This window comes from Euphorbia lathyris, chromosome 1, assembly GCF_963576675.1.
Source record: "Euphorbia lathyris chromosome 1, ddEupLath1.1, whole genome shotgun sequence".
Classification (NCBI taxonomy): Eukaryota; Viridiplantae; Streptophyta; class Magnoliopsida; order Malpighiales; family Euphorbiaceae; genus Euphorbia; species Euphorbia lathyris.
The window spans coordinates 16,360,764-16,377,834 of record NC_088910.1 but is presented as its reverse complement, the minus strand read 5'-3'; the positions used below and the strand labels follow the sequence as shown (position 1 = coordinate 16,377,834).

The 17,071-nt window shown below is 34.7% G+C and overlaps 2 protein-coding genes across 2 annotated transcripts; both read right to left on the bottom strand.

The window, feature by feature from the left end:
* Window positions 1-747: 747 nt before the first annotated feature.
* On the bottom strand, window positions 748-2,661 carry LOC136217078 (extensin-2-like). Its single transcript, XM_066003659.1, has one exon. It carries the CDS (start codon window positions 2,659-2,661, stop codon window positions 748-750), a length of 1,914 nt encoding a protein of 637 aa, XP_065859731.1.
* Window positions 2,662-5,219: 2,558 nt separating this feature from the next.
* On the bottom strand, window positions 5,220-16,356 carry LOC136217067 (extensin-2-like). The gene is made up of 3 exons (XM_066003648.1): window positions 15,126-16,356; window positions 10,086-10,209; window positions 5,220-7,100 (listed from the first exon to the last, which is right to left on the bottom strand). The coding sequence occupies exons 1-3, from the start codon at window positions 16,315-16,317 to the stop codon at window positions 5,417-5,419; spliced, it is 3,000 nt and encodes a 999-aa protein (XP_065859720.1). The 5' UTR covers window positions 16,318-16,356; the 3' UTR covers window positions 5,220-5,416.
* Window positions 16,357-17,071: the final 715 nt, after the last annotated feature.

The window sequence follows — 17,071 nt, the reverse complement described above, 5'->3', positions numbered from 1 at the left end:
TGCAATAGGCAATCTACTGTATAGTGTATAATGTATAGAATTTAGCAATTAAATTTGAATTATTAATTTTTTAAACATGGTCTCTTAAGTAAAAACTCAACTTGAAATATTCGAAGTCTTTTCTAAACGTCTACTTCGACTGTGAATTGGTCTCTAGTTCATCTGAACCATCTGTTCATATGCTCCTTTGGTGCTTTTACACCTCCTTCACTCTTTCATTCGATTTCCAAAATGCATCCTTGGTTTCACGTTATGTTTTGGACGAGTTCATGAACAATTTAAATGTAGATTATAACATTACTTATTAACAAGATCGAGTACATTATGATGGGACTTTACGAGTACTTGATGGTTAATATATTAATTATAATTATAATTCATAATATTAACCTACTACATTTTAGACATATGAATCGTCATTTCCATTAGATACATAAATTAAACATTTAATAGACATGGATAAAGTCATGCCTTTACTGACAATTAGAAATGAGAATATCTACCGAAAACTGAAATTATTTTTCAACTTCCACTAAACAAGTAATTAATTTACCATAAAAGAGGAAACAAAATAATACTTGGTTTCAATGCATAAAATAAATCAATAGTACAATAAATATTGATTAGACAAAAGAATTCGTCATGGGATCTCCCTTTAAACCCTATTATTACACACAATGTAAATCAACCTTGATATAAAGAATTATTAACTCCCATTGTTTTGCTTCAACATGCTTTGATAACTGCTTAGTAGTGGTTCGGAGGTGGTGGAGACATGTAGTGGTATGGGGGAGGAGGAGAGTGAGTTGGGGGTGGAGGAGAATTGTAATAGTATGGAGGAGGTGGAGACTTTACCGGGGGTGGAGGTGAGTTGTAAAGATATGGAGGAGGTGGAGACTTTATTGGGGGTGGAGGAGAAGTGTAGTAGTATGGAGGTGGTGGAGACTTCATAGGAAGTGGAGGTGAGTTGTAGTGATATGGAGGTGGCGGTGACTTCATTGGCGGTGGAGGAGAGTTGTAATGGTATGGAGGACGTGGCGACTTCTTCGGTGGTGGAGGAGAGCTATAATGGTATGGAGGTGGTGGCGATATCTTTGGTGGTGGTGGAGAATTGTAGTGGTATGGAGGTGGTGGGGACTTATTTGGAGGTGGGGGAGAACTGTAATAGTATGGAGGGGGTGGAGAATTCATCGGGGGTGGAGGTGAGTTGTAGTGGTATGGAGGTGGTGGTGACTTCTCAAGAGGTGGAGGAGAGTTGTAATGATAAGGAGGGGGTGGAGAATTTTTGGGGGGTGGGGGAGAGTTGTAGTGGTATGGTGGGGGTGGTGACTTCTTCGGAGGTGGAGGAGAGTTGTAATAGTACGGAGGGGGTGGAGACTTCTTCGGAGGTGGAGGAGAGTTGTATTGGTATGGAGGGGGTGGAGACTTCTTTGGAGGTGGAGGTGAACTGTAGTGGTATGGAGGGGGTGGTGAGTTTTTAGGAGGTGGAGGTGAACTGTAGTGGTATGGAGGGGGTGGAGACTTCTCCGGTGGTGGAGGAGAGCTGTAGTGGTATGGAGGTGGTGGCGACTTTGTTGGGGGTGGAGGTGAACTGTAGTGGTATGGAGGTGGTGGTGAGTTCTTAGGAGGTGGAGGTGAACTATACTGGTACGGAGGTGGTGGAGACTTCTCCGGTGGTGGTGGAGGGCTGTAGAGGTACGGAGGTGGTGACGACTTCTCTGGTGGTGGTGGAGAGTTGTAGTGGTATGGAGGGGGTGGTGAGTTCTTAGGAGGTGGAGGTGAATTGTAGTGGTACGGAGGTGGTGGAGACTTTTCCGGTGGTGGGGGAGAGTTGTAGTGATATGGAGGAGGTGGTGATTTCATGGGAGGTGGAGGTGAACTGTAGTGGTACGGAGGTGGTGGCGACTTTTCTGGTGGTGGAGGAGAGCTGTAGTGGTATGGAGGGGGTGGTGAGTTCTTAGGAGGTGGAGGTGAATTGTAGTGGTACGGAGGTGGTGGAGACTTTTCCGGTGGTGGGGGAGAGTTGTAGTGATATGGAGGAGGTGGTGATTTCATAGGAGGTGGAGGTGAACTGTAGTGGTACGGAGGTGGTGGCGACTTTTCTGGTGGTGGAGGAGAGCTGTAGTGGTATGGAGGGGGTGGTGAGTTCTTAGGAGGTGGAGGTGAACTGTAGTGGTACGGAGGTGGTGGAGACTTCTCCGGTGGTGGTGGAGAAGTATAGTAGTATGGAGGTGGTGGCGACTTCTCTAGTGGTGGAGGAGAGTTGTAGTGGTACGGAGGTGGTGGCGACGTTTTTGGGGGTGGTGGAGAGCTGTAGTAGTACGGAGGTGGTGGAGAGTTCTTCGGGGGTGGAGGAGAGTTGTAGTGGTAAGGAGGTGGTGGCGACTCCTTCGGAGGTGGAGGAGAACTATAATGATACGGAGGAGGTGGTGACTCCTTCGGAGGTGGAGGAGACGTATAGTAATACGGAGGAAGTGTTGATTTTTCTGGAGGAGGTGAAGATTTGTAATCATAAGGTGGATAATTTACTTGTTGTGGTGGAGGTGGAGAAGCATAAATATAAGACGTGTAATCAGCCAAAACAGAAGTAGCTATAAAGCAAAAAACTATAGCATAAAACATTAAAGAAAATTGTCCGGGATACTGTCCCCGGGTTCCCATAATTAGATATGATGTTTTGTTTGATGTGTTGTATCTTGAACTCAACTAAACTCCTTTATATAGTGATTCTTCATGAATAATTGTTGTAATAGCCTGCATTATCCCATTAAAATACTTAAATTCGAATTTTATATTTTTCTCATCTTGCAACGTGTTATTGATGGGTTACCACTACTACTACTCTTCCAAATTCCCAATATTGTTTTTTTATAACAAAATGAAAAAATCAAGAATATGTCAAGCTTTTATGGATTTGGTGGATGAAAATTGGGTTTATTAGCAATCGTGTTTTCGAGGAAAGAATTTGTCAGAATTTTTGCAAACAAAAATGATATTGTTAGAAATACTATTGTTAAAGAATTTATTAATTAATGAAGAAATTCGTGATAGGGATTTGAAATATAAATTAATATTGTTCGAGATGTTACAAAACTGATTTATTGTTGGTAGTTGAGATTAATTTATTTTTACCACAATAAATATAAATTGGTGTAGCATTGTCTGAGTCTTGTTTATTTAAATTTTATCACGTATTCCCCACGTATTAGATAAAAAAAGAAAAAACATATAGTTTGTTGAGTTTAAGGCATTCCCTAGATTTATTGCAATTTTATACCCTAGATTTTAGGGTATAATTTCACACTTTTCACTTATAATTCATCATCTTTTATTCAATAAAAAGCTTCAAAACCATTGGAGGCTAGATTTTGTGTCTTTCAAATTACAGATTCTTAGGGGGTGTTTGGTTCTCATTTTCGTGCTCCTGTTTGCCTTTTTACTTCAAAATTGAGAGTTTTAAGTATTTGGTTAGTGACATCATGTTTGCTTTTTACAACTGAAAAACAGCATTAGCTGTTTGGTTAGTGACCTCTTGCTTACCTTTTACACCTGAAAAACAGTATTTTACAAAAGCAGAGAATCTCTGCTTTTTGGAAAAGCAGTTTTTTCCAACAGCAAACAACAAACAACAACAATAAGCATCAACAGCAAATAGCAAACGGTAACAACAAACAACAACAGCAAACAGTAGATAAAACAAACGACCCTTAATTCGTATAAATTTTAGATTGTGAAATTTTTTTTTTTTTGTTGTTGATTTAGGGTTAAAATCAATATCAGTTATACCTCTCAGCCCCTCTCGCTATTAGAAAAATGCCGTATAAACGAAAAACATTATAATTTCGGACGAGCAGATTATAATTTTTGTTGCTACAAAGCACATCATAATTTTTGCTGCTACAAGTAACTTTGTAACGAGTTTAAACCTGTTACATTTACTTATTATTGTAAGGAGATTTAGAATACTCTGTTACAAAAAATTGAAGCTCCTCAGAAGTTGGGATAATTTGAAAACACGTGTTCAACACTAAACTTTTAACGTATTGTATTTGTCTTAATTATCTTTGTGAAACTTTTTTATTATCAATTCTAGTTTATATAATAAAATCTACTTGTTTATAATTATAATTATGTATATATTATAGTTTAACTTATTAATTTCATAAAGTGATCAATATTAGTAATATAAATTTAATTTCAGTAATAATTAATAGTAATAATCAGAAGAATATTATATATATATATATATATATATATTCAAATTTAAAAATATATATTTTTAGTGACGAAAATCTGTTTCGCTAATACAATAATTTGCTTTGCTAACAGAAATCAAAATTTGGTATTAGGATTTTAGGTTTGCGACCAAAACGTTGGTCGTCCATTTTGCGCCCAACTTTTTGCAACCAACTACTGCCGCTAACTTTTTGCAAATAAAACTGAAAACAGTCGTTAAACACTTACCAACCAGGTAAGCTACTTAACCCTGAATCATTTTGGTCGGTAACACGAATTAGGGACTGAATTGCGACCGAAAATTTGGTCTCTAACTATGTTTTTTCTTGTAGTTTACATTCCAAAATCAAATTAGACCCAAGTGGAAATTTGATAGAAATTGATTCTAGCTAGGTTTGGACAGGGATACAGAGGGGGGCGAGCAAGCATCCACAGATCGTTGAAAAAGGCCAGCAACTCCATGTAACCGTGTACATGGTTTTAATGTACACCAAAAAAAAATAAAAAATATTGAACACTCATAGATCATCTAAGAGCACTCTAAGAACTTTCTATCAGTGAATCCCGAGTCTATCCATGAGTTTGGGCGTTGGTTCGGTTTAACCAAATTAGTAGAAGCCTTTTCTGAATGTCTACTTTGACATGGAACTGGTTCATCCGGAACCATATGTTCCATGTCCATCCTTAGTTCCACAATATGTTTTGGGCGACTATGAAGAATTTAAAGGTAGATTATAACATTCCTTATTAAGTTAATAGTAATGGTAATTAAAATGAAGATACTACATGGAGAGGGTTAAAAACATTTTCATATCTGAAGAATCATTCCTCTTAGATACATAAATTGATCATATGTAAGTAATACCCATGGACATAATCATTAGAGAGTACTAACATGTGTTTATTTTTTACAATTAGAAATGAGAAGAACAAAACTGAAATTATTTTTGGAATTCAAGAGAAGAAACAAAATTGAATAATAGTTGCAAAAAAATTATTGTTGCATTGCATAAAAGTAAATCAATAGTACAATTAATATTGATTAGACAAAAATAATTCACAATGGATCCCCCTTTTTAACCTTATTACACACAATGTAAATCAACAATTAATAATTAAACCTTGATATGAAGGATTATTAACTCTCATTGTTTTGCTTCAATTTGATTTGATAGTATGTTTAGTAGTGGCTTGGAGGTGGTGGAGACATGTAATAGTATGGGGGAGGAGAGTGAGTTGGGGGTGGAGGTGAGTTGTAGTGGTATGGAGGTGGTGGTGACTTCGTCGGTGGTGGATGTGAGCTGTAGTGGTATGGAGGTGGTGGAGACTTCTTTGGTGGTGGAGGAGAGTTGTAGTGGTATGGAGGGGATGGAGACTTCACTGGGGGTGGAGGTGAGCTGTAGTGATATGGAGGTGGTGGTGACTTCTTAGGGGGTGGAGGAGAGCTGTAGTGGTATGGTGGTGGTGGTGACTTCTTAGGGGGTGGAGGCGAACTATAGTGGTATGGAGGTGGTGGTGACTTTTTTGGAGGTGGAGGTGAATTGTAGTGGTATGGAGGTGGTGGAGACTTCACCGGAGGTGGAGATGAGTTGTAGTGGTATGGAGGTGGTGGAGACTTCTTAGGAGGTGGAGGTGAGCTATAGTGATATAGAGGTGGTGGTGACTTCTTAGGGGGTGGAGGAGAGCTGTAGTGGTATGAAGGTGGTGGTGACTTTACTGGGGGTGGAGGTGAGCTGTAGTGGTATGGAGGTGGTGGTGACTTTTTAGGGGGTGGAGGTGAACTATAGTGGTATGGAGGTGGTGGTGACTTCTTAGGAGGTGGAGGTGAGCTGTAGTGATAAGGAGGTGGTGGAGACTTCACTGGGGGTGGAGGTGAGCTATAGTGGTATGGAGGTGGTGGAGACTTCATTGGGGGTGGAGGTGAGCTGTAGTGGTATGGAGGTGGTGGTGACTTTTTAGGGGGTGGAGGTGAACTGTAGTGGTATGGAGGTGGTGGTGACTTCTTAGGAGGTGGGGGTGAGCTGTAGTGGTATAGAGGTGGTGGTGACTTCACCGGGGGTGGAGGTGAGCTGTAGTGGTATGGAGGCGGTGGAGACTTTTTAAGAGGTGGAGGTGAATTGTAGTGGTATGGAGGTGGTGGAGACTTCACAGGGGGTGGAGGTGAGTTGTAGTGGTATGGAGGTGGTGGAGACTTCTTAGGAGGTGGAGGTGAGCTGTAGTGGTATGGAGGTGGTGGAGATTTCTTCGGGGGTGGAGGTGAGCTGTAGTGGTATGGTGGAGGTGGAGACTTCTTTGGCGGTGGAGGAGAGGTATAGTGGTATGGTGGGGGTGGTGATTTTTTAGGAGGTGGAGGTGAACTGTAATGATATGGAGGTGGTGGAGACTTCTTCGGAGGTGGAGGAGAGTTGTAGTGGTATGGTGGGGGTGGCGATTTCTTAGGAGGTGGAGGCGAACTATAGTGGTACGGAGGTGGTGGTGATTTCTTCGGAGGCGGAGGAGAGCTATAATGGTATGGAGGAGGTGGAGACCTTTTAGGAGGTGGAGGTGAACTATAATGGTATGGAGGTGGTGGAGATTTCTTAGGAGGAGGAGGTGAATTGTAATGATACGGAGGTGGTGGCGACTTCTTCAGTGATGGAGGAGAACTATAATGATACGGAGGAGGTGGTGATTTCTCTGGAAGAGGTGGATAGTTTACATGTTGTGGTGGAGGTGGAGAAGCATAAACATAAGGTTTATAATCAGCCAAAACCGAAGTAGCTACAAAGCAAAAAACTACAGCATAAAACATTAGAGAAAATTGCCCGGGATATTGTCCCCGGGTTCCCATTCTTTGGTATGATGTTTTGTTTGATGTTTTGTATCTTCAACTCAATTAAACCCCTTTATATAGTGATTCTTGAGGAATCATTGTTGTAATAAGTATGTTTAATTAATGAATATATTATATATAACAGCCTGGATTATACCATTAATAATGTACCAAATCCTACTGAAATTCCAATATTATATTTTTCTTGTCTTGCGACTGCTTATTGATGGTTTCCCACTACTTATTTTATTCGAATTCAATTCATATATCAAAAAGAAATTTTAGGAAAATGTCAAGTTTTGTGTATTTGACATTTTTCACATTAATTTTAATATAAATGTAAGGGCAAACCGCGTTTTCATTGAGAGAATTTTAGTTTTTTTTCCCCATATACAAACAAGATAATGAAGAAAATAATATGAAGAAATTCTTGATAGAGATATGAAGTCAAAAATAATGTGCAAGTTTTGGAAAAATGGAACTCTTCTTTGTCCTTACCAACTATGGCCTAAAATACAAAAATTAGTCTGCTTGAATTATTAATTTTAAAGATAATAACATAAAAAAAATACATTTTTTTAATTGTCAATTAAAAGTAATTTTATCTTTAACGCTATGAATGCTATTCTTTTCGTTTTTTTTATACGTCGTTTATGTTTTTTCATCAAGATTAATGTAATATTAATTAGATTATTAAAATGACTAATTTACTCTTAATACATTTCTTCTACATGTTTACTATTAATTATTTGTGTGTCGAACCTAAGCTCTATTTCATAACAGAAAACGGGGGAGGTAACCGGTAAGTCGCTCAACTATTCTAGAAAAAGCCTAATCACCCTTCTATATTGCTCGCCACTGTCATTCTAATTCATAAGGCAATATATCTTTTCTAGAGAGAGAGAGAGAGAGAGAGAGAGAGAGAGAGGGCAACGACGAGGGTACAAGGGAGGAGAGGGAGATATCTTTACAGTAATTAGATTTGTTATATTCAGGAATTTTCACATGCACTTTAATGAGCAAGTGAATTTGCTCATTCACCGTTAGATATAGACTTATTATATTATGTTATGTTAAAGGTTGGAGTTTTTTTAAATATACTTATAGGTTAGCCTAATTACAATTACGAATATATACTTGGACTTTATAGATGAATATTATATTTAATTATAAAATTACACTTAAATCATATTACAAAACCTAATTTTCAATACATCACTATTTTCTATAGAAGTAATTACATTAAAAAATCAGATTTCAATTTTAAGTTATATCTATAAAAAAAAAATCATATGATTTTAAACTCCAATATATCATAATATCATAACCTTATTCTTACTTTTATCAAATTTTCAGTTATTCATTTATAGAAAAAAAAACAGTATTTTAAAAAAATCAACATATATGACATTTAGATAAATTTATTTTACACTATAAGACACTTGTAAATTATTTCTCAATTATGACTACTATATAACTTACTATAAATAAATATGATTTTATATCTTAATTTATTAATTTTAGATCCCAATTTATAAATCATAAATCCTACAAAAAATATATTTTAGTTCTCTAATTTATAAAATCTAATTCTTAAATTATATTAAAAATAATAATTTAGTTAGTTTAAAATTATTTAAATTGTTATTTCATATCATTATAGATAAATTTTCAAATGTAAATTTCTATATAAATTTCCCTTTATACTTAAGCACATGGGTTATGATTGATTATTTCAGACAATAGCATCTCTGTACAATTGTCAATTTATAATGTGAGAATAAAATTATATAATTTTATAATTTGATTACGTTCATTAATTTAATTGATTAGGTATGATGATGTGATTAAAAATTATTGATAAATAATTTGGTGTATATTTCATTCAACTAAGTATTGATAGTACATATACATTTAATGCTTAGCTATTCATGTGAGTAAATTACAAAAATTTAAAAACTATATGTTTGAAAATTCAACTATGTTAATATATGTCCAACTCCCTCCTCCCTCCTCTCTCCTTCTAGTTTCTTCTCATCTTTTTCCTCTCTTTTTTCAAACCCTCGTCATCTATCAAATACATAACTTTTCATATTTTGTGAATCTACTTTAAAGAGGAAGAGTGAAGTTTATCTTCCTTCTTCCTCCTTCCACCGGTTAGATTTACTGTATTTTTTTCTTTTATTGTTTTTTTTTTCTGTCTGTGTTTATATACTTCATCTGATCTCTTTATTCGTCTGATTGTATCGGCTCTCCATTATTCTTTCGTTTATACCCTTTTTGAATTTAGCACGAGCGGAAACGGTTTATCTTGTTCGTAGATCAATAGATCTACGTGGTTGCAATAAAAGAAAGGATTCACATCCGAATGTTCAGATCGACTTAAATGATGATGACTGGTTTGCGGGTGCTTTTCTATGGATTTGGAATTACGAGAAGTATATATTTTCTTGTTCTATTATGTGTTTAATACCTTTTATGGTTATTTTTGCTCTTTGTAGTCGTTTTAGTGCCTTTATGATTCTTGTAAGGTTTCATTCCTTGTGTTTTTCTTGTTGTACTTGATTGTTCATTTATTAAAGATATAAGTATTTCTATCAAAAAAAACTATGTTAATATATTTTTTAATTTTTTTTTTAAAAAATGCTATTAGTATTATTTATGTTTCACGAAAAAAATAGAATTGTTAAACTTGGAAAATTAAAAATTTTATTTTCCAAAGAACAATATTTATGTGTGATTTTTGATGTTCAACCAAACACAATGATAATAATGATGAAAATAATACGAATTGAGAAATTCTCTCACGTCTTTTGCTAAAATTTCATTAGATAATATAATATGATACAATGATAACATGAAAACAATAAGAAATAAAACATTAGATAAGTATTGACTATGCTTAATACATGATGTACGAATGCAAGAAATAAACTACAAAGATTTAAAAATAAAAAAAAATAAAAAAAAACCATTAAAGGTACCGCTAAAACAAAACCACAAATGGAACATATACTGCCCGCCACTCCAAATTCACAGAGAAACAACTGTAGTCCTGACTTTTCCATTTATACCATTCAGAATTTTTGGATCTGAATTCTTTCTCTTACAATCCCGTAAATCTAGTGTTCTACGGATGAGATCTACCATTTCCGCTCTCGCTAAATCAGAAAAAGTTACAAATGAAAAGATGATGAACAACAGATGTAGATCAAGCCGATTAAGAGATACGATAAGATATATGAAATCAAACCAGAAAAAAACTAGAAGAATAGAAACGGTGGATGAGAAAGAAGACAAACCCTCTTTTTTCTTCTTAATTAGACAATAACAAACCAGATCTATAAAATAAAGAAAATAGAAGAGAATAAAATTGAGTGGTTAGGGAATTTAAAAACTCAAAAGCAAATAATATTACAAACTGTCAGATAGAAAGAAAGACAAGAGAGAAGCCTGACATATTGAAATTCGAAATTCTCTCACGTTAAAATTGATCTAATCTACATATTTACGTAGAGATAAGGAACAAATTTTACTATAATGTTTTGAAGAAAGTGTAGGTTTTGTCGTAACGTATGGAATTGTACAAATTTCTAATTATTTTAAGTAAAATAAATTTGATCCTTACATTACCGAAAATTTAAAAATGTTATTTTGACTGTTATTTAATTCTTACATTTCGGATCTTTTAAATATCAATTATGTCTAAGATATTTAATATGTTGCTAACACAATTACAAAAAAAAAAAAAATTAAAATGCTAACAAATAAGTTAATCAAACAAAACTTGTCAAAGTATCTAAAATGTTTACCGTTTTATGAATATAGTTATAACTAACCAACCAAATTTTACGAAACTGTTTCAGTCAAGGTTGTAAAAAACATTAGGCGCTAGTCGGGCGGACAGAGCCCTCAGGGATTAATCGGGGATTAGTCGGAATTAATCGGAGATTAATCGGATTTGTATTTTTGTATTTTTATTTGTTAATTAACAAATTATTATATAAATTCAATTAAAATATGTATTATATTACCTAAAAATAATAATATAAAATTATTTAATATAGAAAAACATGTATATTTGTAACATATATCTTTAAAAATATGCAAACATCAACATTTCAACAACAATATCATTAAAACAACTTCAAATTGAACTATAATAAACTAAAAAAATAGGTTCACAATAATAAAAAAATGTTTTTGTTCATTGTCGCTTAGGCGGTACCTATGCGGTCTAGACGGAGCACATAGGAATCAATAAAACGCCTAGAGGGACTAGTTGGAGAAAATTACGACGGATTCTCAATTTCGAGCACCTAGGCGGGGTCTAGGCGGTCCAGGCAGCCTTCGTTTTGAACAGTGGTTTTAGTTTATCGCACTACTAGAAAAATCCAAATCTCTGATGGAATGTTCTGACGAAATGATTTTCCGTCTGAAATTTCTGATGGAATTCAGTCGCACTGTGAGACGGTATGTCTAGACGGAATGGAAGAATCCGTCAAACTAAAATGGCGGGAGTTTTCCCGCCATACATGGAGACGTAATAATAGATGGGAAAAATTTCGTCAAATACATTGTGATGTTAATTGTGACGTTTTCCGTCACAATGTTTTTAAAAGGTAATAAAGTTAAAATAATTAGTTAAATATTTTTTACAGAAATAATTAAATAAAACAAAAATATATATACATATTATTAGGGTTTTTACCTCATTAAACCCCTTCTGCTTAAACGCTGATAGAGAGCTTCTCTCTAAACGCCGCTTCTATTTTCTCTCTAAAGCTTCTCTCTGAGCTTCGATTAGGGTTTTTCTTTAATTTCATTGCATCGCAGTCAAGTTTTTCACGATGTAGAGTCATTCTTCATCACCTTCTGCCAGAACCCCCTTCTCTCAGTCAAATCGCTTGAACCCCTTTGATTCTTCCCCTGTACCTTCTTCCTCCTATCGGTTAATGGTTGGAGTTCAGATATTTTGAGAAAGAGGAGTTGTGGTATAACTTGTTATGTTAGATCCAAATGGTTTTGAGTTTGTCTTCTCATGTTTCATATTATATTTTGCTGATACTCCTGCTCTATCATCATTCTAAAAGACCTATATTATCCATGATATGATATGAAGCTTTTCTTATGTTATGTGAATTGGGGTGGATCGGATTTGACATTTCTTTCTGGCAGTATGTGATTAGGAATCCTATTGGGATAAATTCTTATTAGTAAAAAGGCACAAGATCTTAATTTACATTTATGTTCAGAACAGTAAATATATCTTTTCAAGAATTGTAAGAAACGCTAAAAAAATTTACTCAACGTGTATCAATTTTGAGGGGTTCTTTTCGGCAACCTGAGTGCGTTAGATATTCATATGTTGTCTCCAACTTTAGGTTTACATTGCAAACACTAAGGCTGGAAAATAATTCATTTCTGGGTACCATTCGTTCTAATATATCTATCTGCTCCAAGATTCGACATATTAATGTTGCTTTCAATCATCTGGAAGGACTAATTCTAGACAACTTCGGCACATTGTCCAATCTTCTTTCTATGCAGAAAAACTCCTTGTCATGAAACATTCCTTCCTCTCTCGAGGTATTATCTGGACCTCAAAATTCCGTCAGTACACCTGTTTTCTGACGGTTCGATTTCTGACGGAAATTTCCGTCAGAGATCGGCTATTTTCTAGTAGTGTCGACAAACTTATTTAAAAAGTGTGATATTGGAGTCAAATAAATATCAAACTAGTTCGTACAAAATTTCCATTAAATATGAGTAAAATTGATCTTGCTTGTAAACGTTAGTGTTAAATTTGTACAAATTTTGTATTAGAGCCAAATTTACACTTCCTCCAAAAAGTTAGGGTTAAATTTGGTCCCTATCCCTATTTATGTATTTATATATGAGTGTTGCAAGATTAAACACACGACTTTTTTTTTATGAAAATGCATACATTTTCATTAAATATGAAAAGAACAAGTACAACAAGAAACAGAAAAGGTAAAAAACCTTATAAAATCCACAATGGGACGAAAACGACTACAAAGAGCATAAAAAGCCATAAAAGGTATAAAATACACAGAAAAACAAAAACATATACTTCATTGAAATCCTAATCCACAGAAAAGCAACTGCAATTGAATCTTCATCATTTAGACCCTTCCGAACATTCAGATCTGAGTCCTTTCTTTTATTGCAACCACGCAGATATATTGATCCACGTATAAAATAAATCGTTTTCGCTCTTGCTAAATCCGAAAAATGTATAAATAGCAGAATAATAGATAGTAGATACAATTCAAACGGATAAAGAGATCTAATAAAATATATAAACACAGTCTAAAAAGAAAGAAAAAAACAGTAAACCTAACCCAACAATAGGAGGAAGAAAGAACTTCCTTCTTTCTCCTTAAATTAGATCCACAAGAGAGAGGAAGATTAGAAGATTTTGATAGAAAATAGTAAGAAAAAAAGTAAACACAAGACTTTAACACCATATAAATAAAGGTCTAATTCACTATACAAAATATATTTTAAAGGATAAGTATTGCCTCGCATAGCCAATACGATATCTCAAGTTTGATTTACTTACTTTAACGCTTTTGAATTTCAAAATCAAACATAAAATCACTCAGCTTTCTCTTTTATTTTAAATAAAATTCATTAACCTTTCATATTTGATAAAAGCATAATAAAAATTTCAAAATTGATTTTATATATAATTTTCTCTTGAAAATGTGGTGAGTTGGGCTTCTTAGTTATGGGCTCCAATATGTATGATATTACACGTGTCTAAAGTTTCAAAGGAACTACAAATTTAGTTTTAATGTATGAAATTGTGTAAATTTAACTATGACATTTTCAAACAAGAGTAATTTTAGTCCTATATTATCAAAAAGTATAAAAGATCGGTTTGACTATTATTTAATTGTTACTTCAGTCTTTCCAAACATTAATTATATGGAAGATATTTATTTTAGTGTGTTACTAATACAATTACAAAAAAAAAAAAAAAAAAAAAAAAAAAAAAAAAAACTGTTAAAATGCAAACAACTAAATCTGCTACATATAAATCAATCACAGGTTTTTTCAAAGTATCTAAAATATTTAATGTGTTATTAATATAGTTACAAATAACCAATAAAAAGTATACGAAACTGCTTCAATTTATTGACAAACTTGTTTGGAAGGTCCGGTGTAACAACTCATCTTTTTAAATTTTCGGTAACGCAAGACTAAAACTGATCTTGTTTAAAAAAGGTAAGTTTAAATTTATATCATTTTATACGTTATGATTAAATTTGCATTTCCTATAAAATGTTGTGGTTAAACTTGAGCCAAGGGACTTCAAGAATTTGAAGTAGATGATAAAATTACTTATATTAAGTTTATACTAATGCAAATTATTTATCAAACAAAATAAAATGATAATACTACTTTGACGTTCAGATATTTATATTATTATTATCATTAAAAAAAAATTATATAGATTTATTCTTATTATTATTATATTCGCATATTACACTGATCCTACGAAGGGTCCTTTTCAATTCCTTAAAAGGTCAGGACCATATGAGATGTGACTACGATAATCATAATAATATGAAAATTAAAGCTAAAAATGATTATAAAATACATATTTTTTTTTTAGAAAATTATAAAATATTCTTTAGCATGGCTAATTTTCGTCTATCTTTCATGCATGATACGTCTGTGTAACAAAAAAAAAAAAAGTTATTATAATCATAATTCATATTAAATCTAAAAACGTTTTCGATATCTGAAGACTCATTAATAATATCTGCAGAAAACTGAAATTATTTTTGGAATTCAAGTAAGAAACAAATTAGTTTTACCATCAGAGAAGAAAAAAAACTGAAAGATAGTTGCAAAAAATTTATTGTTGCATTGCATAAAAGAAAATCAATAGTACAATTAATATTGATTACACAAAATAATTCACAATGGATCTTCCTTTTAACCTTATTACACACGTAAATCACCGACTAATAATTAAACCTTGATAGGAAGGATTATTAACTCTCATTGTTTTGCTACAATTTGATTTGATATTGTGTTTAGTAGTGGGTTGGAGGTGGTGGAGACATGTAGTAGTATGGGGGAGGAGAGTGAGTTGGGGGTGGAGGAGAACTGTAGTGGTATGGAGGTGGTGGTGACTTCTTAGGAGGTGGAGGTGAGCTGTAGTGGTATGGAGGTGGTGGTGACTTCTTAGGGGGTGGAGGGGATGAGTAGTGGTATGGTGGTGGTGGTGGTGACTTCTTAGGGGGTGGAGGTGAGCTGTAGTGGTATGGAGGTGGTGGAGACTTCTTTGGGGGTGGAGGTGAGCTGTAGTGGTATGGAGGTGGTGGTGACTTCTTTGGGGGTGGAGGTGAGCTATAGTGGTATGGAGGTGGTGGTGACTTCTTAGGGGGTGGAGGTGAACTGTAGTGGTATGGAGGTGGTGGTGACTTTTTAGGGGGTGGAGGTGAGCTGTAATGATATGGTGGGGGTGGTGACTTCTTAGGAGGTGGAGGTGAGCTGTAGTGGTATGGTGGGGGTGGTGATTTCTTGGGAGGTGGAGGAGAACTGTAGTGGTATGGTGGGGGTGGTGATTTCTTGGGAGGTGGAGGAGAGCTGTAGTGGTATGGTGGGGGTGGTGACTTCTTAGGAGGTGGGGGAGAGTTGTAGTGGTATGGTGGGGGTGGTGACTTCTTTGGGGGTGGAGGAGAGCTGTAGTGGTATGGTGGAGGTGGTGATTTCTTAGGAGGTGGGGGAGAACTGTAGTGGTACGGAGGTGGTGGCGACTTCTTGGGTGGTGGAGGAGAGTTGTAGTGGTATGGTGGAGGTGGTGACTTTTTCGGGGGTGGAGGAGAGCTGTAGTGGTATGGTGGAGGTGGTGATTTCTTTGGAGGTGGAGGAGAACTGTAATGATATGGAGGTGGTGGCGACTTCTTGGGTGGTGGAGGAGAACTGTAATGATAATACGGAGGTGGTGGCGACTTCTTCGGTGGTGGAGGAGAACTGTAATGGTACGGAGGTGGTGGCGACTTCTTCGGTGGTGGAGGAGAACTGTAATGATACGGAGGTGGTGGCGATTTCTTCGGAGGTGGAGGAGAACTGTAATGATATGGAGGAGGTGGTGATTTCTCGGGAGGAGGTGGAGAAGCATAAATATAAGGCTTGTAATCAGCCAAGACAGTAGTAGCTACAAAGCAAAAAACTATAGCAAAAAACATTGAAGAAAATTGTCCGGGATACTGTCCTCGGGTTCCCATCTTTAGATATGATGTTTTGTATCTTCAACTCAACTTAACCCCTTTATATAGTGATTCTTGAGGAATCATTATTGTAGTAAATATGTTTATTTAATGAATATATTATATATAACAGCCTGGATTATACTATTAATATGCTACCAAATCTTACTGAATTCAAATTTTATATTTTTCTTGTCAACTTGTTATAGATGGGTCCCCACTACTTTCTTTTTATTCCAATTTAGTTCATATATCCAGAAGAAGAAGAAATCAGAAAATGTCAAGTTTTGTTTGGATTTATTAATATTTTTCACATTTTTAATATAAATTTCAGGAAACCGCGTTTTTTGTGGAAAGAATTTTAGTTTTTTTCATATATACAAACAAGATAATGAAGAAAAAAGAAATTCGTGACAGAGTTATGAAGTCAAAAATAATAAGTTTTGGAAAAATGGAACTCTTCTTTGTCCTTACCAACTATGGCCTAAAATAGAAAAAATAATCTACTTGAATTATTAATTTTAAAGATAAGAAAAAATAAAACCTTAGTGGTAATATGTAAAAAGAACGAAACAGTTAGAAGCTATATTATTATTATCCTAAAGTATATAAAAAAGATCATATGTAATTTGCACGTTTTGCAAATACAGTTTCGTGGTTTAAAAACTTACAAGTAGTCGTTTATGCTTTGTGCAGTTGTAAACCTAAGCATTCATAAAAGAAAAAAAAAACAATTAGAGTGGTATTTATAAAAATAAAAATAAACGATTTA